The 24270-nt window shown below is 41.9% G+C and overlaps 1 protein-coding gene across 12 annotated transcripts in view; it reads right to left on the bottom strand.

The window, feature by feature from the left end:
* The window catches only part of LOC140186665 (acyl-coenzyme A thioesterase 5-like), a 113207-nt gene that overhangs the window by 7639 nt on the left and 81298 nt on the right, over positions 1 to 24270 (bottom strand). For all 12 annotated transcript variants that reach the window (XR_011882910.1, XM_072241092.1, XM_072241091.1 and 9 more), the window contains 6 exons: positions 21995 to 22094; positions 17951 to 18141; positions 10978 to 11153; positions 7100 to 7219; positions 6402 to 6484; positions 6004 to 6094 (listed from right to left, as the gene is read on the bottom strand). Coding sequence is in view for 11 of the 12 variants with exons in the window: in XM_072241092.1 (XP_072097193.1) it covers positions 6004 to 6094; positions 6402 to 6484; positions 7100 to 7219; positions 10978 to 11153; positions 17951 to 18141; positions 21995 to 22094 (761 nt within the window). In the remaining variant the exon portion in view is untranslated. The remainder of the gene's footprint in view (positions 1 to 6003; positions 6095 to 6401; positions 6485 to 7099; positions 7220 to 10977; positions 11154 to 17950; positions 18142 to 21994; positions 22095 to 24270) is intronic.

The following is a 24270-nucleotide window of genomic DNA, read 5'->3' as shown; positions in this document are numbered from 1 at the left end:
AAATCAAGTATTTTTATGTACAAAACAAAGGTTATCTGCTGTTAATGAAATAAATTCAGGGTCTATGATCTCAAAACAAAGTACATTAAAACATTGATAATCCACTATCCTGTTATTTGGAGGTCCCATTTTCCTCCATGTGCTTTACTGAAAAAAATCTATTATACTACTGTAGAATTTCTCTTATAAAAAAGTGAATTTAAAGGTGATGGCACATTAAAAGGAGTAACATCCGATGATCCAATAATCTGCCAGATCGGCATCAATGTTCCAAGTGCTGCAGATTAATGGAGTTTGATAAAACTCCATTGATGCTGATCAATACACTTATCCGATTGATGCACTGCAATAGAATCTATATTGTGATTGTTTTGTAGTGTAGTGATAACCACATTTGCCTGACACATGAAAGGTCTTCAGTTCAAAGTTGGGCAAAAACAATTTGGGGGGGGGGGGGGGCGGGGTTGGGGACATCACGGTAGCGTAGAAATTAGCATTACAGCACCAGGGTCCCAGATTCAGTTCCCGATGGGTTTCCTCCCACATACAGGTTAGGAGATTAATTGCGCACGTGGGTGGCACAGACCTGCTGGGCCAGAAGAGCCTGTTGTTGTGCTCTATTTATAAATAAATAAAAATAATATTTAGAGCATTTATTAAAATAAATTGATTTTTTTAATCCTCTGCGATATCTGGCCTGCATGGAAGGCACTGTTAAAAGCAATCAGGAGCTATTTATCATAGAGTCTTGCCTCCAGTGACGATTATTTGGAGACAAGCATACAACCAGCTTATTACTGTTTCATGTATCAAGGTACGGTAGAAAATGTTTGTTTTGTTTATCATCCATACAGGTCAATTCAGCACACCACTGCATCGAGGTAGTACGAGGGAAAAAAAACAAATCCAAATGCAGAATAAAGTGTTACAGTTAGAGAGAACGTGCAGTGCAGGCAGACTATAAAGTGCAAGCCCTACACAGCCTCAACATCTTGGAAGGTCCACTGTAGGTTCAACACACTGATGCAACCACAGAGGAGACACGCCAGCAGCTTACTTTGTTAGGAGTCTGAGGAGATTTGGTATGTCACGCAGAAGCCTTGCACATTTCTATAGATGTACAGTGACTGGCTGCATCTCAACCTGCTAGGAAGGCTCTAATGCACAGGACCACAAAAGGCTGCAGTGGTTTGTCGACTCCGCCAGCCATCATAGGCACAAGCCTCCCTACCACCAAGGATTTCAAGAGTGAGTGCCTCAAGAAGGTGGCATCTGTGTTACATACCACAAGGAGATCTGTGGGGTTTTTTTTTGAGAATGATGTAATGGTCTTTTGGAGGTCACCTGATGTAATTTTCCCGCCGATGTGAGGTCACGTGATGACATGTGTACCGCGGGTATATAAGGGAAGACCCCAGATGACGCAGTTAGTTTTTAGTTTTTAGTTTTTAGGTTTTCAGCTAGAATGTACTGTGTCTCCCTTTCTGTTGCATATTTGTTTTTATGACGCAGTTTCATTTTTGAAATGTTGTTACGTTCTGTTGCAAGGTACAATAGTGCTGGATTGGCAATTTTTGCTACATGTGTTGATGTATCTTATTCCAGCAGTAGTACAGGAGAGCGAAGACTTTATCGAAGTACAGGACCCGAAGGATTGAGAAGTGTCGGTTTCATTCGGCAGTTTAACAATGGATCGACCTTATTGAGTCTTCGTTGAAGGAGTAGTGACCTGCATCGAAGATAACTCTTGCCAAAAGAGGAAAGCATTCATGCAAAAGTTTGCTCTCTCCAAAAGAAATTAAGGTCAGTTGTTTTAAACTGTTTATTTCCAGCATTGTGAATCCTTTGAACAGAACCAGCAGGAAAGTCACGTCTATGAAGAAATCCTTCTCCAGAGAAGTCTCTCCCAATTGAATGTATAAATTTGCTGGACTTTCGAATTTACCATTTTAAGAACTATATTTGACTTTACCGCTTTAAGAACTGTTTTCACATTTAACGCTTTAAGAACCGGTGCCGAGTGACGGTTTGTTGAACAGCTGCATAGCGGTTAACTTCCGGTTAAGGTTTTCATTTGTTTTTTTTTTATCGTTTATCCGTGTTTGGTTGTTTTTATATAACCTTTTTCAATTGATATTCATTGTTGCCAGTTACGTAACATCTGTCATTAAAGGCACTCACCATCTACAACAATGCCCCCTTCATCAGGGAACTACCATCAGGGTATAAGTACAGGAGCTTGAAAAACCCATACTCAATGATTCAGAATCAACTTCTTGCCCTCAGCCATCAGATTTCTGAATTATCCATGGACACTATTCAACTATTCCTTTTTTTAATGTTGCAGCTATCAATGTTCCCTCTAATTTTTAGTAGTCAGTGTGCGCAAAAATCTTATGTTGTGCAAATTTTTTTTCCTGTAACAGAAGTGTGTGCGCACTGAATGCACACATGGCACAGTTTATGTAGGTTTACAAAATACTTGACATAAAACTGCACAGAACAACAACAAAATAACATACTTATTTAAGCCACTCAGTTATTTTTTTCTCTCTCCTGCCTTTGGCATTTACCCATTCTTTGTAAACTCTATCTAGGCTAATAGAACTTCCATCCAATTGATAGCTTTTGATTCTCATTAACATATCCAAATGACGTTCACCTAAACAGTTTCTCAGCTTGTTTTTGAGTTGATTCATTAGGCTGAAACCTCACTCACAGTCTGCGCTAAACGCAAGAAAGTTTCCCCCAATGTCCATCAACTGTGCAAGGTCGCAGAACTGTTCATTTTGAAGTACAAATGCCACCATTTGAGCAAAGTTTGAAATCAGTTTGTATTTAATTTTTTCTTGCACTGAAAATTTGAAATCATTAAACTAACTATTACAGTATTTTCAGCTAGAAAATCATGATATTTTAGACATAAGGTATTAACTTATTCATCGTCAAATGTGAAGTCACAATCTGCAATTGCGGAGAAATGAAAAGCTGACCATTCTTGTACCTCATCTGCAGGAAACCTTTCTTCTAAATGAACAATTATCAATTATCAATAATGAATAAATATCAATAAAGTATATCTATCTATCACAAAAGGCTATTTATAAAAGTCAACAGCGAACTTGTATCTACTGTGATGTTTTCTTCACGTTGTTGGCTTAACAAAACTTTAACTTTGTCACTCCATGAAACATTGTCTCCCAGATACTTTTCTTATCTTGTTAATTTTGCCTCGCACAACATGAAGTGAATCAATCGGTGTCAGGCCACTCTTTCACAAAACCTTGCACAGTGCAGCCAGTACATCAAAGACATCACTTAAAACCTGTAAAGCTACTTTGTATGTGATGTTTATCAATTTCTTGTGACAGTATTTAGCCACAGGGTCATTTGACTGATCTTCTTCAAAGTATGTGATCAATGCCTCATAATTTTTTATTATTGCCTGCAATGCAAAGTGTCTAGATAACCATCTGACTTCATTAAGTGGTCTGAAAGCAACAGCTTCATTTTCAGAACTCTCTGCAATTTCTTTAAATTCGCATCTCTTAACTGCAGATCGAGAAAACATTGTATAGATTGTTCTCATCAAAGTTTCAATGCCTCTGATTAACTTCACTTGTTCCATGCATCGCAAATCCCCAGATCTTCATGGTGTGCTACACAGTGTTGCTGAACTAAATGTGGAATGTCCTGTTTAAGCCTTGCTGCAACACCGTTAACCCTGCCCAACATTACTGACGCTCCATCAGACGTAAACATCACCATTTTATGAGGTCAAGTTTCTTCTCTTCATAAATCTGCCTGATCGCTGAAACAACAGAGGAAGCATCACATGCCTGCAGCTGAACTATTCTGCCAAAAAACATTTTATAAACAGTACAATTTGAGATCCGAATTTGAAGTACAGAATGAGACATTTGTTGACAGATATGTCTGTGGTTTCATCAACTGCTAACGTGTGAAAATCTGCTGATGCTATTTCTTCAAACATGTCTTTCTGAACAATACAGTTGATAGTCTCCAGAAATTTGAACGCATAATTTTAGCTTCGCCAGCTGTCTGGGAGTTGAACATACTTTTCCATATGTTCATTAATGTGTTGAACTGAATGTAAAGTGTAACATGCATAGCACTCCTGTAACGGGTAATGACGGATTCTGTTGCCTGAGCTTTTGTACATTATCCAAGTGCTAACTTACTTGCCAAATGACGCTTCAAAAAGTCAGGTTTCCAAATATCATCCCACTTCTCTGCACTAGCAAATACTCCAGCAACTTTCGCACCACGACAATCATCATCATCATCATGTGCTGCGCCCAGTTTGAGCTTTGACTGCCATGGCCCGCACACTCCTGTTTCGGGTCAAGTGGATCAATTCATTGGTATTCATTTCCAGTTCTCTGGCTGCTGTCTCCATCATCATTTGTCTTTATCTTCCTCTTGCTTTCTTCCCTTCAATCTTCCCCATAATTACTATGCATTCCAACTCCTCTTTCCTAATCACATGTCCAATGAAGTTACGTTGCCCTTTCATGATCTCATACATTATTTCTCTTTGTGTTTGCTCTGTTCATGACAACCTCGTTAGATATTACAAACAAATAACTCCAGTTTCTGAATCATACATAAATATTTCTCGTAGCTGAACGTTCATGGCCTCATGAACTTTCGGTGTAGCAGTTTCTACTATTTTGTTAAGCCATTCAACTTTAAACAAATTTGCAGTTCTTTTGTGCTTCACACCCTTTGCTTCTTTTGAATTCGACATAGTGAATCAATATTTTTTCCAATAAAAACTTAGTAAGCTATCTACAGGATTTGAAACAGATCTTTGTAAACTTTATGATATGAACACTGTCCGCTAAAGACAGCTGCTGCTGAGATGCAGCTGTACAAACCGGAACAGGATAGGTGGGGTGACGTAAGTTAGTGCCATGCATTGTGGTATTTGAAAAACCGACTAACTAGTTAACAGAAACATTTAGCTGAAAGATTATTTTCAGCAAGTATAATTATTAATTACATTATTTTAAGTAACTTACCTTTTGTGCGCACATTAATTTCCTGTGCGCACTCGTTGAAAAACGTGTGTGCGCGCGCAGCTTACAGGGAACATAGGCAGCTATATAGGACCCTGGTCAGACCCCACTTGGAGTACTGTGCTCAGTTCTGGTCGCCTCACAACAGGAAGGATGTGGATACTATAGAGAGAGTGCAGAGGAGATCTACAAGGGTGTCGCCTGGATTAGGGAGCATGCCTTATGAGAACAGGCTGAGTGAACTCGGCCTTTTATCCTTGGGGTGATGGAGGATGAGAGGTGACCTGATAGAGGTGTACAAGATAATGAGAGGCATTGATCGTGTGGATAGTCAGAGGCTCTTCCCCAGGGCTGAAATAGCTAACACGAGAGGGCATAGTTTTAAGGTACTTGGTAGTCGGTACAGAGGAGAGTCAGGGGTAAGATGTCTTTTTTTTAGAACGTAGAGAGTGGTGAGTGCGTGGAATGGGCTGCCGGTGGTGGTGGTGGAGGCGGAAACGATAGGGTTTTTTTTAAGAGACTCCTGGATGGCTACATGGAGCTTAGAAAAATAGATGGGTAAAGCCTAGGTAGTTCTAAGGTAGGGACATGTTCGGCACAGCTTTGTGGGCCAAAGGGCCTGTATTGTGCTGTATGTTTTCTATGTTTCTGCATTATTTATTTTGTAATTTACAGTAGTTTTATGTCTCTGCACTGCACTGTTATTGCAAACAACAGATTTCATGCCGTAAGACAATAATACTGTAAATCTAATTCCAAATTTGACTGCAAGGTTAAGAGCCCACCTTATTGTATTAGGGAATCATCTCTATTCCTCAACCTTCCATACCCCCTCCTTGACTTGGCCAATTAAAATTAAGTTCACAAGCAAAATATTTTTTGGTCGGCTACACAGATGTTAATTTATTTCTCAGCCTTTTTTTTCCTTTTTATTATTTACATTATGAGTAAAAGCTTTTACCTTCACCATGGACTTTGGATCTGTGAATGGCAAAGGAATGTATTTCCATATCACAGCGCCATCTTCCGCAAACTTAAATTTACTTGCATGACTTGGTGAAAAGACAAGAAAAATACATGATTAATTAGTCCAAAATAACATTTTACTTTATACTGTGTTATAAATCCTTCCTCTCATTGAAAATTATATAGGTTTGCACAGGTTACCAATTTCACAGAGTTTGAGGCATTTTAGCAACTCTCTAAATTGAAGCTTTCTTGCAGGAGGCAACCAATTCACTCAGATATTTAAATACAATGATATATTCAATAAGGTCCACACTCTACTAAAGTAATAACTACTGAAGACCAGCAGTAATATATAAAAGAAGAAAATTAGAAGAAATTAGATTAACTTACTCATTCGCATCTTGAAACAGAAATGAATATCCATCCTTGATCAGATTAAAATGACTTCCACTGATACAGACTAAACATTTGGGCTGAAGGAAAAAATGTAAAGTGGAATGGATGAGCAAACAAGATCTGTAGAAGAGTTTGTATTCTTTGTAAAAAAAAAAATGAAGCTAGAAGCAGAGACAGATTCACAAAACCAATTTCCAGCAAATTAATCCACGGTCTGCGATAATAATAACCAACCACAATTGCAGAACATTTTACAATTTTGCACGCTAAATCAGAACTGGAAAATATGTCAGCTTAGTTGGGAAACTGACTGCCTTGTCAGTTTAACTACTTTGCAAAGACAAGATTTATTGAATAAACCTTCATTTCAAAACACTCAGATTCTTAGTTTGAAAACTACAAGTGCATAACCAATCTGATTGAAAATATATATCTACGAACAATGAATTCTCATTTTGACCCTTAAAATTGCAAATTTTCTGTTGTAAGTTTATTCAACAGATGATTCAAAAATATTTTGCAATGGCTGGATTCTCACTTAAAATTTAGTAAACAGACATAAAATTAGTTCCAATCTCATAGTAATACAATGAATTAAAATGTTAAATTGGAATCTTGTACCAAGTTTCCATTTGGATGCTGAACTTAACATTTCTCATTTTCAAATCATTTTCATAGTTTATTAAACTTACATGAATATTTCTGAGCTCTGCTGCCATCAGGAGTGCCACTGTAAATCCAAGTGAAAGCCCTACAAGGGCAACTCTCCCTTTTGCAATCTTTGGATGGCTCTCAAGGGCAACAAAGGCCTCCTGTGTGATAGTGAGCAACATAAATAACATTATCATTTAACAAAAACAATAAACATTAAAAACTTCCGACCCTGCAACTTTGACTGGGCATGACTTCTGCCATAAGTTATGTGGGTGTACCTGACTTTGGCCCATTTATATTCTGAGTAGAATCATTTGTAGGCGGCCTTTATGCACCACTACACTGACTGCTTTCACAGTATGAAGAGGAACCATTCCAATCCCCTCGTTGCTTTTTTACTTCAAAACAGTTTACATTTTTAGAATTAAATAATTTACTCTTGCTGCAGGAGTGATCTCTCTTTGCTAGTGAGAGATTGTCTAAGATGCCGAAGTGTTAGGATGGACTGTAGTTTTTGATGGACTCTAGCTCAAGTTCACCTTGGGGGCTTTGCTATTGCTTGCATGGTGGGGGTCATTGTTTTTGTTGGTACAACTGGGGGGGGGGGCCTTTGGAGTTCAGATATTTCTGTTATTCATTCCTTAGAGAATTTTCTGTTCTGTGGATGTCTTGAGTACGAATTTCAGGTTGGATACTGTATACATTCTCAGATATGAAATTGAACCATACTTGAACTTGGACTTTTTAAAAATATTTGTAGTTTTCTTCATTTGCATATTGTTGTTTGTCAGTCTTTGTGTGTAGTTTTACATTTATTATATTGAATATCTTTGTTCTTACAGTGAATGCCTGCAAGAAAATGAATCTCAGGGTGGTATATGGTGACATATACATACTTTGATAATAAGTTCACTTTGATCTTTGAACTTGATAATTGGCCAGTTTTAAATATTTGTTCAAAATCAAACTCACAGACATATACAAAAGGACATGACTGCAAAGGCATAATGAAAAGCTTTTAGAGATTTTAAGTGAGGTCAATTATTGTCAATTATTCAACTTTCAAATATCAAAGTATTGAACTGAATTGACTTTATTACTTACTTCCTTCAAGTACACGAGTAAAAATCTTTACGTTACATCCCTCTAAATGTGCAATGTTCAATTTATAGTAATTTATAATAAATAGTATGTACAACAGGACAGTCAATTTAACATAGAAATACAATTGTATCAGTGTGAATTAATCAGTCTGATGGCCTGGTGGAAGAAGCTGTCCTGGAGCCTGTTGGTCCTGGCTTTTATGCTGCGGTACCATTTCCCTGATGGTAGCAGCTGGAACAGTTTGTAGTTGGGGTGACTCGGGTCCCCAATGATCCTTTGGGCCCTTTTTACGCACCCGTCTCTGTAAATGCCCTGAATAGTGAGAACTTCATATCTACAGATGCGCTGGGCTGTCCACACCACTCTCTGCAGAGTCCTGTGATTGAGGGAAGGGCAGTTCCCATACCAGGCAGTGATACAGTTAGTCAGGATGCTCTCAGTTGTGCCCCTATAGAAAGTTCTTAGGATTTGGGGGCCCATACCAAACTTCTTCAACCATCTGAGGTGAAAGAGACACTGTTGTGCCTTTTTCACCACACAGCCGGTGTATACAGACCAGGTGAGACCCTCAGTGATGTGTATTGCCAAGGAACTTAAAGCCGTTCACCCTCTCAACCCCAGATCCATTGATGTCAATAGAGGTTAGCCTGTCTCCATTCCTCCTGTGGTCCACAACCAGCTGCTTTGTTTTTGTGACATTGAGAGAGAGGTTGTTTTCTTGACACCACTGTGTCATTGTGATGATCTCTCTGTAGGCTGCCTCATTATTGTTTGAGATTAGGCCAATTAATGTAGCATTGTCAGCAAATTGAATTAGCAGATTGGAGTTGTGGGTGGCAACATAGTCATGGGTATACAGAGAGTAAAGGAGGGAACTTAGGACACAGCGCTGAGGGGCACCTGTGTTGAGGGACAGAGATGAGGGAGCCCACTCTTACCACCTGCCAGCAATCTGACAGGAAGTGTAGGATCCAGCTGCACAAGGCAGGGTCAAGGCCGAGGTCTCTGAGCTTCCTGTCGAGCCTGGATGGAATTATGGTGTTGAATGCTGAACTGTAGTCCAAGAACAGCATTCTCACATAAGCATCCTTCTTCTCCAGATGTGTAAGGTCAGTGTGCAGAGTTGTGGCTATTGCATTATTTATCGATCGGTTCGACTGGTAGGCAAATTGTAAGGGGTCCAGTGTGGGTGGCAGCAGGCTGCAGATGTAATCCTTGACCAGCTTCTCAAAGCATTTGCTTATTATTGAGGTGAGTGTGATAGGATACCAGTCGTTCAGACATGTTACCTTGGTCTTTTTAGGTATCAGAACAATGGTGGACGTTTTGAAGTAGGAGGGCACTCTAACCTGGGAGAAGGAGAGATTAAAAGTGCCTGTAAACACACCTGCCAGTTGGGCCACGCAAATCCTGAGTACCCGCCCTGGGACGCCGTTCGGACCCGCAGCCTTGCGACTATCCACCCATTGGAAACACCTGCGTACTTCAGTCTCAGAGATGACCAAGGTGCAGGTTGCTTCGATGGCTCTCCTCAGGGGGCTCAGTGTTGGCGACATCCAACCATGAGTAAAAACGATTTAGCTCATCTGGGAGAGGGGCAGCAATGTTGGAAACTCTACTGTGTTTAGCTTTGAAGTCTGCGATGGTACGTAGACCTTGCCATAAGTTGCGTGTGTTGTTGTTGGTGGGGAGATATGTCTGGGTCTTGTCCCTGTATTGTTCTTTCGCTGCCTTGATGACTTTGTGAAGATCGTAGCTGCATTTCTTGAGTTCCTGTTGGTCACCTGCAACGTAAGCTCTGTGTCGAGCGCTAAGTGCTGCTCGCACAGCACTGTTGATCCAGGGTTTCTGGTTCAGATAGACCCTGACCGATTTCAGGGGCACAACATCTTCAATGCACTTCTGGATGAAACCCGTGACCTTTTCCGTGAACTAATAAACATCCTCATCATGAAAGGCATTTTAGTTGACATCATCGAAGCAGTCTTGTAGCATGGAGGCCGATTGGTCGGACCAACAGTGGACAGTTTTAACTATGGCCGCCTCTCCTTTCAGCTTCTGCCTGTACCTCGGCAGCAGCAAGATGGATGAGTGGTCCGACTTTCCAAACGGCGGGGCGGAGAAACGCATGGTAAGCATTGCGGAAGGGAGAGTAGCAGTGGTTGAGTATGCTATCTCCCTGTGTGCTCACCTGGGCGTATTGACAAAACTTCGGAGAGGCTTTAGACAGCGATGCTCTGTTAAAGTCACCAGCAACGATGAAGGCAGTCTCCAGCGTGCTGATGGTCTCATACAGTTCCTTGAGAGCCAAGTCAGTTTCAGCCTGCGACAGAATATATACAGCTGTGATAACAACAGCCGTGAACTCCCTAGGCAGGCAGTAAGGTCTACACAGCAGCACAAAGTACTCCAGATCTGGGGAACAAAAGGATTTGAGGGTATGCACTTTCCTGGGATTGCACCAAGCATTGTTGACCATGAAGCGTACCCCCCCTCCTTTACTCTTCCCAGAGAGGTTTTTTGACCTGTTCGCCTGGAACAGGGAGAACCCAGAAGGCTCAATAGCATGATCCGGTATCTCCTCCGTCAGCCAGGTCTCCACGAAGTATAAAACATTACACCCCTTTGTTTTCCGCTGATAGGAGGTTCTGGCTCTCTGTTCGCAATGCATATTGTCCAGGGACTGAAAGTTAGCCAGGAGTATGCTAGGGAGCAGCAGCCAATTAGCATGCTGTCTCAACCTCACCAGGACACCGGCCTTTCTCCCTCGCCTCTGTACTGGAAATATTAAATCCAATGAAATATTCTTTACCTCAAAGTAAGAAAGGCTTGGGTCAAAGACTTCTTTTGCTGGTGGAAGGTCCTCATGTCTTGTGTATGCCAAGGCAAGCGCTGCAAATCCTCTGGATGCAAAAAGAGCTGCTCGATATTCTACAAGACCTCCTCCACCACCCCACATGTCCAGAACTGCAGGAAACGGTCCAGGTCCTAATAAGCCATTAGAATACATAGCTTTAAAATGCAGTTAACACGTTGCTAGAATATAGCAGAACATTATGACAAGGAGGAATTTCTTTAGCCAGTGGATGGTGAATCAGGGATGTATTACCACAGGTAGCTGTGGAGGCCAAGTCACTGAGTATATTTAAAGCAGAAGCTGATAGGTTCTTGATTAGTCAGAGTATCAATCGTTACAGGGAGAAGATAGGAGAATGGGGTTGAGGGGGATAATAAATCAGCAATGATGAATGATGGAGCAGATTCGATGAGCCAAATGGTTTAATTCTGCTCTTATATCTTATGGTCTTACTATGTATTGCATCTAAATGATGAACACGGCACACAGTGAAGGCAAATATTATGGAATACTTTGCATTTATACATATATGACAATGCATCTTACATAAGATGCCCACAGTATGCCCTAAAGTACTTCAAAATCAATTAAGTACAATTTTGCTTCCCTTATTAAAGGAGACGATACAACCTCTGAAGGTTCCCTGCCGAATCCTGGGATGATGGGATTGACTGCTGAGGAAAGAATCAATGCTCAAACGTAGTTTAGAAGAATGAGAGGTGTTCAAATTAAAACACAAAATTCTGAAAGACTTGACAAAGAAGATGCTGAGAAATTGTTTCTCCGGGTGGGGGAGGGTTGCAGGATCAAAAATAAACAGAATGACGGACACGCATTTAAGACAGATGAAGGGCAAGGCTAAGTACCCCTGTGATCATGGCCCTCGACAACAGGTACATCACTTTGGATACTGTCAGCGGTGGGGTCAGGGGGAGGCGGAAGACCTAACAGAGGAAAGTTGCACTGGGCGAGTCTCTGTCCTATGGAGGGAGTGGGGAGAGGGGGCATGCCGCCGCCACAGGGGATTCTTTAGTTAAGAGAACAGACAGGAGGTTCTGTGGGCGAGAACGAGATTCCCAAGTTGCCTCCCGTGTGCCAGGGTCTGGGATATCTCAAAGGTTGAGTCCTCAGCATTCTTAACAGCCAGAAGTCACAGTCTATGTAGGTACCAATGACATGGGTAGGACAAGTAACAATGTTCTGCGTAGGGAGTTCAGGGAGTTAGGTACTATATTAAAGGGCACGACCTCCAGAGTTGTGCTCTCAGGATTGCTGCCTGTGCCATGTGCTAGTGAGGACAGAACTAGGAAGATTATATAGTTTAATACGTGGCTAAGCAGTTGGTGTAGGAGGGAAAGCATAAGAGTTTTAGATCATTGGGCTCTCTTCCAGAGAAGGTGGAACTTGTACAGAATAGATGGCTTGCACCTGAATTGGAAGGGGACTAACATCCTAGTGGGAAGGTTAATTAATGTTGCACGGTGGGGTTCATAGTCATACTTTATTGATCCTGGGGGAAATTGGTTGCAGGGGGATGGGAACCAGACCGTCAGAACAGTTAGAGGAGAGGTTGTGGAGAGAGATGTCGGTAAGACCTCAAAGTCAGGAATCAAAAGTTTGAGCATGGGGCAACTATTGTCCTGAGCTGCATAGATTACAATGCAAGAATTATCATAGGTGGCGTACAAGTCACAATGGGAGATAGAAAATGCATGCCAAAAGGGCAACGTTACAATAGTCATGGGGGAATTTCAATATGCAGGTAGATTGGGAAATCAGGTTGGTGCTGCATTACAGAAGGGGAATTTCTAAAGTGACTATGAGATGGTTTTATAGAGCAGCTTGTGGTTGAGTCTACTAGGGGTTCAGCTATTCTGGATTGGGTGTTGTGCAATGAACCAGAATTGATGAGAGAGTTTAAGATAAAAGAACCCTTAAGAGAAAGTAATCATTATATGATCAAATTCACCCTGAAATTTGAGGAGAAGCTGAAGTCAGATGTATCAGTATTACAGTAGAGTAAAAGGGCAACGGCTTCGACAAGCCGGCTAAACCAGGTGAGGGTAGCCGACGGGTCTCAAACCCTCGGTGAAATAGGGAGTTGTCTATCCCAGCATGTGAAGACAGACTCCGGCGGATTGAGCGGACGAGACCCATAGAAGGTCCAACGGTCAAGAAGGCGGTCTCTGCAAGTGTCGTGGAACATGCAGAGCAGGACAAGACACAGAAGACGTCCTGGTCATCCACTGCGCCTAGTCCTATCTCCAGCCGTCTAGATTCTGTCTTGCCACTGGATCCAGATGGGAATTGGGAAGAGAGAGTGAGGCTGACGCTGCGCAACTCTCCCTCACTTAAATCCAAATGACGCGCTAGTCTCGGCACCATCATAATGGTGTCGAGGTCCTCATCGACGTCAACGATGGACGAACAACAACAACAAAAGGAATTACAGAGGCATGAGAGGGGAGTTGGTCAGAATTGATCGGAAAAGGATACTGGCAGGGATGATGGCAGAGCAGCAATGCCTGGAATTTCAGAAAGCAATCCAGAAGGCACAAAATATACACATCCCAAAGAGGAAGTACTCCAAAAGGAAGATGACACAACTGCGGCTAACAAGAGAAGTTAAAGCCAATGAGAGGGCATATAATAGAGCAAAGATTAGTGGGAGGTTAGAAGATTGGGAAGCTTTTAAAAACCAACAGAAGACAACTATAAGTAAAGATGGAATTCAAAAGTAAGTTAGCCAATAGCATTAAAAAAGATACCAAAAGTTTCTTCAGACACAAAGTACAAAAGAGAGGCGAGAGTGGATATCAGACTGCTAGAGAGGTAGTAATGGGGACAATGAAATGGCAGACAAGCTGAATATTATTTTGCATCAGTCTTCACTATGAAAGACAGTAGCAGTATGGTGGAAGTTTCGGTGTCAGAGGACACAAGGTGTTGAAATTACCATAACTAGAGAGTAGGTTCTTGGAGGAAAGTGGAAGTTCTGTAGGTAGGTAAGTCACCTGGACCAGATGGTGTACACCCCAGAGTTCTGAAAGAGATGGCTGAAGAGGTCATGGAGGCATTAGAAATTATCTTTCCAGAATCACTAGATTCTGGTATGGTTCCAGAAGAATGGAAAATTGCAAATGTTTCTTCACTCCTCAAGAAGGCAGAGAAGCAGAAGAAAGGAAACTCTAGGCCAGTTAGTCTGACTTCAATGGTTGGGAAGATGTTGGAGTTGATAATTAACAAGGATGAGGTCTCAGGGTACTTGGAGGCACATGATAAAATAGGCCATAGTCAGCATGGTTTCCATTAAGGGAAAACCTTGCTTGACAAATTTGTTGGAATTCTTTGAAGAAATAACAAGCAGACAAAGGAGAATCGGTTGATGTTGTTTACTTGGATTTTCAGAAGGCCTTTGACAAGGTACTACACATGAGGCTGCTTAACAAGCTATGAGCCCAAGGTACTACAGGAAAGATTCTAGCATGGATAAAGCAGTGGCTGATTGGTAGGAGGTAAAGAATGGGTATAAAGGGAGTTTTTTCTTGCTGGCTACCAGTGGTGTTCCATAGGGTCTGTGTTGGGACCGATTCTTTTTACTTTGTATGTCAATGATTTGGATGATGGAATTGATAGATTTGTTGCAATGTTTGCAAAGGAAATGAAGATAATTGGGGGGGGGCATGTAGTTTTGAGTAAGCAGAAAGGCCATAGAAGATCTTATATTAGGAAAACGGGCAAAGTGGCAGATGGAATACAGTGTCAGGAAGTGTATGGTCATGCACTTTGACAGAAGAAATGAAAGGGTTGACCATTTTCTAAATGGAGAGAAAATACAAAAATCTGAGGTGCAAAGGAATTTGAGAGTCCTTGAGCAGGATTCCGTAAAGGTGAATTTGCAGGTTGAGTCTGTGGTGAGGAAGGAAGATGCGATGTCAGCATTCATTTCAAGAGGGCTAGAATATAAAAGCAAGGAGGTAATGTTGAGACTTTATAAAGCACTGGTGAGGCCTCACTTGGGAGTATTGTGAGCATGTTTGAGCCCCGTATCTTAGAAAGGATGTGCTAAAACTGGAGAAGATTCAAAGGAGGTTCACGAAACGATTCCAGGATTGAATTGCTTTTCATACAAACAGTGTTGCTGGCTCTGCATCTGTATCCACTGGCGTTCAGAAGAATGAAGGGAGACCTCATTGAAACCTATCGAATGGTGAAAGTGGAAGTGGAGAGGAAATTTCCTATGGTGGGGAGTCCAAGACCAGAGGACAGAGTCTCAGAATAGAGGGGCTTCTTTTTAGTATGGAGGAATTTTTTTTAGCCAGAGAGTGGTGAATCTGTGGGATTTGTTGCCATAGACCAAGTCTTTATGCTAGGCATTCTACAAGTATACGAAGAGCAAGAGGATAAGATGTGAGAGAATAGGACCAATCAAGTGTGACAATGGAAAAGTGTGCATGGAACCAGAGGAGATGGCAGAGGTACTTAATGAATACTTTGCTTCAGTGTTCACTACAGAACAGAACCTTGGTGACTGTAGGGATGACTTACAGTGGACTGAAAAGCTTGAGCACATAGATATTAAGAAAGAGGATGTGCTGGAGCTTTTGGAAAGCATCAAGTTGGATAAGCTACTGGGACGGGACGAGGTGTACCCCAGGCTACTGTGGAAGGTGGTGAGGGGATTGCTGAGCCTCTAGCAATGATCTTTGCATCATCATTGGGGATGGGAGAGGTTCCAGGGGATTGGAGGGTTGCAGATGTTGTTCCCTTATTCGAGGAAGTCAGTAGAGATAGCCCAGGAAATTATAGACCAGTGAGTCTTACTTTAGTGGTTCGTAGGTTGATGGAGAAGATGCTGAGAGGCAGGATTTGTGAACATTTGGAGAGGCATAATATGGTTAGGAATAGTCAGCATGGCTTTGTCACAGGCAGGTTGTGTCTAACGAGCTTGACTGAATTTTCTGAGGATGTGACTAAACACATTGATGAAGGAAGCGCCGTAGATGTAGTGTATATGGATTTCAGCAAGGCATTTGATAAGGTACCCAATGCAAGGCTTATTGAGAAAGTAAGGAGACATGGGATCCAAAGGGACCTTGCTTTGTGGATCCAGAACTGGCTTGCCCACTGAAGGCAAAGAGTGGTTGTAGACAGGTCATATTCTGCATAGAGGTCGGTCACCAGTGGTTTGCCTCAGGGATCTGTTCTGGGACCCCTATGCTTTGTGATTTTTATAAATGAATTGGATGAGGAAGTGGAGGGATGGGTTAGTAAATTTGCTGATGACACAAAGGTCGGGGGTGTTATGGATAGTGTGGAGGGCTGTCAGAGCTTACAGCGGGACATCGATAGGATGCAAAACTGGGCTGAGAAGTGGCAGATGGAGTTCAACCCAGATAAGTGTGAGGTGGTTCATTCTGGTAGGTCAAATATGATGGCAGAATCTAGTATTAATGGTAAGACTTGGCAGTTTGGAGGATCAGAGGGTTCTTGGGGTCTGAGTCCATTGGACACTCAAAGCTGCTACGCAGGTTGACTGTGTGGTTAAGGTGGCATATGGTGCATTGGCCTTCATCAACTATGGGATTGAGTTCAATAGCCGAGAGGTAATGTTACAGCTATATAGGACCCTGGTCAGACCCTACTTGGAGTACTGTGCTCAGTTCTGGTCATCTCACTACAGGATGTGCAAACTATAGAAAGGGTGCAGAGGGGATTTACAAGGATGTTGGCTGGATTGGGGAGTATGCCTTATGAGAACAGGGTGAGGGAATTTGGCCTTTTCTCCTTGGAGCAATGGAGGATGAGAGGTGACCTGATAGAGTTGTATAAGATGATGAGAGGCATCGATTCTGTGGATAGCCAGAGGCTTTTTTCCCAGGGCTGAAGTAGCTAACATGAGAGGGCACAGTTTTGAGGTGCTTGGAAGCAGGTACACAGGAGATGTCAGGGGTAGGTTTTTTTTTTTTTTTTTTTTTTTACACAGATTGGTGAGTGCGTGGAATGGGCTGCTGGCAACAGTGGTGGATGTGGATACAATAGGATCTTTTAAGAGACTCTTGGATAGTACATGGAGCTTAGAAAAATAGAGGGCTATGGGTAACCCTAGGTAATTTCTAAAGTAACTACATGTTCGGCACAGCATCGTGGGCTGAAGGGCCTGTATTGTGCTGCTGGTTTTCTATGTTTCTATATTTAAGGTAGAGATTGATAGATTCTTGATTGGTCAGGGCATGAAGGGATAATGGGAGAAGGCAGAAGATTGGAGCGGAGATGAAAATTGACTCAGTCATGATAAAGTGGCAGAGCAGACTTGATGGGTCAAATGGCCCAGTTCTCCTCCTATACCTTATGGGCTTGTGTAGTACAGGGTGGTGAAGAAGGTGAGGAGATGCACCAGAGTCTCCCTAAAAGGGTTGAAATTTAAGCTTAATTCCAGAGAATGAGTATATATTCTACACAAATAGTTAAGAAAAACATGAATCTTCCAAGACATAGTCAGTTCGATGGATAGCTGCCTTTTTCTAAGGCACAGATTTCAGGTTCCCAAGCAAACATTTCTTGCTAAACTAGCATCACTAATAGAAACATTCTGGCTATTAATCAAACTCTGAATACAAGATATTGAAAACTAAAAATTGGCTGTTGCCTTTTCCTACATAATGGCAAACAATGTAACTCAATGTAATTCACAGAATTTAAGCCACCTTGACAGACAAAACAATGCACAGTAAGTGCTATGCAAAACAATTCTTTTCCCCGGAGTTTTTCATGGTAGGCAATCAGGCAACGGAAAAAAAAACAATAAGAAAATTATATAAAAAGGCATCCAGAAGCATTGGAGAATAACAGTAAGCAAGTCCATGGCCAGCTTGGTACAAGGGTAAATAATGGAATATTACTGTTTTACAGCACAGCATTCTGTTACCTGGTGGCAAGAAGAGTGTTCCAACAACACGACCATTTCTGAACTGTAACCTGGTGGTGCCTGGGGCCATATAAAAGCGTTCTAATACAACCGATGCCAGCACTGTTTCCTTGTCAAAATTACAAGAAATCCACCCACTGTGTACAGAAACAGTTACTGAAAGTGGGGTGGTCACATCTCTCTTTCGCAACCTGAAAAATAAATTGGCATACATGGAAATACAACCTGTAACTGTCAAAGTAGAAGTTTAGAAAAGGCCAAATATTGCAAAAACTGCAGATGCTGAAACCAAGAAAATCTTGTAAACACCAGGCAGTCAGACAGTTTGTGTGGAAACAGGGTAAACATTTCAGAACTGTGAAGAAAATCAAGTTGTACATTGCAGAGGGGGTCAGGAATTGAGGGACAAGACAAAGATAATATCTTTCAGAACGAGCCTGAGGCTACTATTGGATAAGCTGTTAACAAAGTCATATTGTAAAAGCGGTAATGGGGTAGTTACAGAGAGAAAACATGCCCCCACCCCCCATCCATTAAAACTGAAATAAGGGCAGTTTGAGTTCCAGGTCCTATTACAATCTTAGTCCAAACATAGATAAAAGAAAACAAGCACCAACTTCCAGAAGAGATCCTATCCTTGAGATCAAGGAAGCATTTGACCAAACACAGTACAAAGAGCAATGCTGACTGCTTCTACACATTATCCAGCACCTAAAACACCTGTTTATTCTGCCAGATGCAAGATGCACTGTAGCAGCTCTCAAGGTCTTATTGATAATCTCTCCCAAACACTTTTTACTTTATTGTCGCCAAACAATTGGTACTAGAACATACAATCATCACAGCGATATTTGATTCTGCGCTTCCCACTCCCTGGATTACAAATATTAAATATTAAAAATAGTAAAAATTAAAAATTTAAATTATAAATCATAAGTAGAAAATGGAAAGTAAGGTAGTGCAAAAAAAACTGAGAGGGAGGTCTGGATATTTGGAGGGTACGGCCCAGATCCGGGTCAGGATCTGTTCAGCAGTCTTATCACAGTTGGAAAGAAGCTGTTCCCAAATCTGGCCGTACGAGTCTTCAAGCTCCTGAGCCTTCTCCTGGAGGGAAGAGGGACAAAAAGTGTGTTGGCTGGGTGGGTCGTGTCATTGATTATCCTGGCAGCACTGCTCCGACAGCGTGTGGTGTAAAGTGAGTCTACAGACAGAAGATTGGTTTGTGTGATGTGCTGCGCCGTGTTCACGATCTTCTGCAGCTTCTTCCGGTCTTGGACAGGACAACTTCCAAACCAGGTTGTGATGCACCCTAGAAGAATGCTTTCTACAGTGCATCTATAAAAATTAGTGAGGGTTTTAGGGGATAGGCCAAACTTCTTTAGTTTTCTCAGGAAGTAAAGGCGCTGGTGGGCCTTCTTGGCAGTGGACTCTGCTTGGGTGGACCAAGTCATTTGTGATATTGACCCTGAGGAACTTAAAGCTTTTGACCTGTTCCACTTGCGCATCACCGATGTAAATTGGGTCGTGTGGTCTGCTACTCCTTCTGAAGTCAACAACCAATTCCTTCGTCTTGTTGACATTGAGGGATAGGACACGTGATTATGGTCTGGAGGAAAAGTTCAAAGGTGCATTTTATTGTCAAAGTATGCATGTACAATACAACTCTGATATTCGTCTTCACAAGGAACTCTGCAGATGCTGGAAATTCAAGCAACACACTAGGAATAGGATTCCCCTGGTCCTCACCTACCACCCCACCAGCCTCCGGGTCCAACATATTATCCTCCGTAACTTCCGCCACCTCCAACGGGATCCCACCACTAAGCACATCTTTCCCTCCCCCACTCTCTCTGCTTTCCGCAGGGATCACTCCCTATGCGACTCCCTTGTCCATTCGTTTCCCCCCTGATCTCCCTCCTGACATTTATCCTTGTAAGTGGAACAAATGCTACACATGCCCTTACACTTTCTCCCTTACCACCATTCAGGGCCCGAGACAGTCCTTCCAGGTGAGGCGACACTTCACCTGTGAGTCAGCTGGGGTGATATACTGCGTCCGGTGCTCCCAATGTGGCCTTCTATATACTGGCGAGACCCGACGCAGACTGGGAGATCGTTTTGCTGAACACCTATGCTCTGTCTGCCAGAGAAAGCAGGATCTCCCAGTGGCCACACATTTTAATTCCACATCCCATTCCCATTCTGACATGTCTATCCACGGCCTCCTCTACTATAAAGATGAAGCCACACTCAGGTTGGAGGAATAACACCTTATATTCCGTCTAGGTAGCCTCCAACCTGATGGCATGAACATTGATTTCTCTAACTTCCGCTAATGCCTCACCTCCCCCTCATACCCTATCCGTTATTTATTTATGTACACATATTTTTTCTCTCTCTCTCCTTTTTCTCCCTCTGACTATACCCCTTGCCCATCTTCTGGGTTCCCCCGCGCCCCCCCCCCCACCTTTTCCTTCTCCCTGGGCCTCCTGTCCCATGATCCTCTCATATCCCTTTCGCCAATCACCTGTCCAACTCTTGGCTCCATCCCTCCCCTTCCTGTCTTCTCCTATCATTTTGGATCTCCCCCTCCCACTTTCAAATCTCTTACTAGCTCTTCCTTCAGTTAGTCCTGACGAAGGGTCTCGGCCCGAAACGTCGACTGTACCTCTTCCTAGAGCTGCTGCCTGGCCTGCTGCGTTCACCAGCAACTTTGATGTATGTTGCTGATATTCGTTTTCTCCAGATAACCATGAAATACAGAAAAAACATGGGAGTTTTTGGAAGAAAATATATCAACCACCACCCCCATCATATGGAAAAGAAAAAGGAAAACAAAACACACAAACCCCGAAACCCCCTCCTCCTCCTTCGCACAAAAAGCTAGCAGATTGCACACACAGAAAACAGTACTTGGAACATCAAATCTCAAACCCCCCAACCCCTCCCTTGCACAAAAACTAGCAGATCGCCTACACGGAAAACAGCAGCTGCAACATCGAACCCCAAACCCTCCAGCTTGCACAAAAACTAACAGATTGCCCATCCAGAAAATGGCAGCTAGAATATTAAGAACCCCAAGCCCCCAACACCCCTCCCTGCCAAAAAAGTGACATCAACCCAAACACCTCCCTCACAAAAGTGACAATAGAATCAAACCCCAACACCCCCACACACAAAAGCTAACAGATTGCCCACTCAGAAAAACATCTTCAAGAACATCAGACCCCAAATCCCCAACCCCTTCCCCACACAAAAAGTAACATTGCCCACCCACAACAGGAAAGAGAGCTAATATAAACTACGGTCCAATAATCACAAATCTCAGAATTTCAAAAACATCCTTCCGTCAGCATTGAGGAGAGCAGCTGCACGAACCCAGTACTTCCGTGAAGAGTGAACACCGCCAACCCAGCTACCGATCACCATTGACCCCGTTGCCTCCGTAGAAAGCAACTGTTGACCTCTTCCACATCCGCCTCGATGCTTTGAAATGGAGTCATCATAGCCCCACACCCAGTTTCTGGTCTTCTCCACGATACAGCTCGTGCTCACAGTCCTCTCCAGGACACAGAGCACCAGGTCATTCAATCAAATTCCAAAGTGCACATCACAGGCTTCATCAAGACAAAAAGAACAAACAGATGACGTAAAGCAAGTGAAATAATTGAAGAGACTGGCTTTCTGAAAGATGTCACCCGAGGAATCACTGTTTGCTGGAACCATCTTGACCAGAAGACTATATAGAAATAGCATTTATGACAACTCCATTCCAAACCATGCTTGCCCAGATATATAGCAGATTCTTTACCATTATTCTCTCAAAGTCCTGGAACTCCCAACTTTACAGCATTTTGAGAGCACCTTCATCACTAGGACTGCAAGGACATTATTTCAAGGACATTTAAAGTCATGTCATAACATCACCAGTTCATGAAAAGATTTTTAAAAAGTACATAAGATTTCAAACCTCTACAACATTTAATATAAAGAGTGACTAGTCTATATCATTTAAATGCCCGTGACTTTAAAAAAAAATTATACCTCATTCCTTCACGACTGCCAGGTGCAAGCTTCATGCTCCAGATGAAGCCCATCTGTTCTTGACCAGTGTAACTGCCTCCCCATGACTTATCATGGCTAACTGTGAACAATAACATTGGAAAAACTTCAACCAAGTTTTCTCATGCAAAAATTCCATCCAAATGAAAAATTACTCTGGATACTGAATGCATTACATGAATCTTTTCTGAATAATGCAAAGAATTGACAGCAGATTACATCAAATGAAAAGTCTTCAGCTTCCTTCACAATAAAACCCATAAGATCAAGCTACTTTGATTGTGTGAAGCAATTTAGTCCAAACGAGGCTTCTACAATTTACCCAGTTTTGCAATTGAAGTCATAATCATAGTCGTACCAGTTTCATCATGCTGTCAGTTCCTAAACAGCAGTTTATTTATTAAATTGCATAGTTCATGCAAAAGATTATGCAAGACAGAATCATAGAGCATAGAAACAGGATCTTCACTGCAACAAGTCTATGCCGAACATCAAATATTCATCTGCACTCGTGTCATTCACCAAAACCTGATGTATAGTATTTATACCTTGGCAATTCAAGTACTTGTCTAGAAACATCTTAAATGCTGCAAGAATACTTACCATTCTACTAACCACTCTGGCAGCACATTTCCAGATTCTAACTACTCTCTTATCAGATCCCCTCTAAACTTCTTAACTCTTTGCTCAAAGCCAAGTTCTATAGATTTAGAACATAGAACAGTACAGCGCAGTAAACACCCTTTGGCCCACAATGTTGTACCAACTCTTTAATCTACCCCAAGATCAATCTAACCATTCTCTCCTACATAACCCTCCATTTTTCAATAATCCATGTGCCTGTCTAGGAATCCTGTCCACTTCTATCAAGTCAGCTCTCATCCTCCATCACTCCAAAGAGAAAAGCCCTAGCTTACTCAACCTATCTTCATAAAAGATGCCCTCTAGTCTAGGCAACATCCTAGTACCCACTCTAAAGATTCAACATCCTTTCTATGAGGCAACCAGAACGGAACGTAATATTCCATGCGCAGTCTCATCAGGATTTTACAGAGCCGCAACATTACCTCATAGCACTTGAACTCAATTCCCTGACTAATGAAGGACAACACCCCATATGCCTTAACAACCTCATCAACTTGGACAGCAATTTAGACACTTACTATAAAAAAAAAGCTACCTTTGCTCCTCATAACTCCTATCAGCCTCCTCTGCTCCGAAGAAAACAAAACCAGCCTATCCAGTCACTTTTCAAAATTAAATATCCCAAGCAACATTCAGCCTCCTCTGTACCCACTTTAGTGCAATCATGTTCAGTTTAATGTGATAACTGTACGCAATATTTCAGCTGTAGCCTAACCAATATTTTATACCATTGCTCCATAACCTATGCACTCCTACATTTTATGCCCTAGCAAATAAAGGCAAATATCCTATAAGTCTTCATTACCTTACCTACAAGCTGCCATCTTCAACATTCCTTAAACTCATTGCAGGGCCCCTCCATTCATATCCCTTCTTTATTAGGCTTCCCGATGTGCCTCACCTTGCACCCATCAGGATTAAATTCCATCTATGTCCCTGTCCATCTTACCTGAACTTAACGCAGCTAAATTTTAAACCTTTAATGCTAGTATTAAAAATTCACCAGAGCTTTACTTGAAACAAAAACTGACCACTTCCCAGGATGAATCATCATTGCATGTTTGGAAGGTTACATATAACAAGAACACTATAGCTGGTTAGTGAAAACAACTGGGTTGTTCCTTTCTGATTGTGTTTGGTGATCACAATAGAGCAAAAGACAAAATTATTCAATACACAGCAATCACACGTAACCATCTCCATTTGCAGAATTATTGTCGAGTACAACTTTTCTTCAGAAAGTAAGCTACACTATCCTTTTCCTTGTTCTTAAAATAAATTAACTTTATTTTCTGCCTACTTGACTAACTTCTGTGAAACAAACACCCTATTCCAAATCCAAATTATTGGCTGATGCAGCAGGCTCAATAAATCCATTATTTGGCTAATTATGCTCACCAGATCTCAAAGAAGATCTATAAACTATAAACAATGTAGGAAGGATGTCTCCTCAGAAGTTTTATTTTGAAACCTTATTGACACACCTTCTGAGAACAAATAGATCATGCCACCTCTTCCCACCCATGCTGAAAGAATCTATCACGAGTTAAAATTTTCTTCTAAATTTTCATTACACAAAAGTGCCCTGAAAAAGCAAAAAAGTGCACGGTGTA

This window comes from Mobula birostris, chromosome 23 (genome assembly GCF_030028105.1).
Source record: "Mobula birostris isolate sMobBir1 chromosome 23, sMobBir1.hap1, whole genome shotgun sequence".
Lineage (NCBI taxonomy): Eukaryota > Metazoa > Chordata > Chondrichthyes > Myliobatiformes > Myliobatidae > Mobula > Mobula birostris.
Note: the sequence above shows the minus strand (reverse complement) of the source record. Positions and strands in the feature narration are given on the sequence as shown.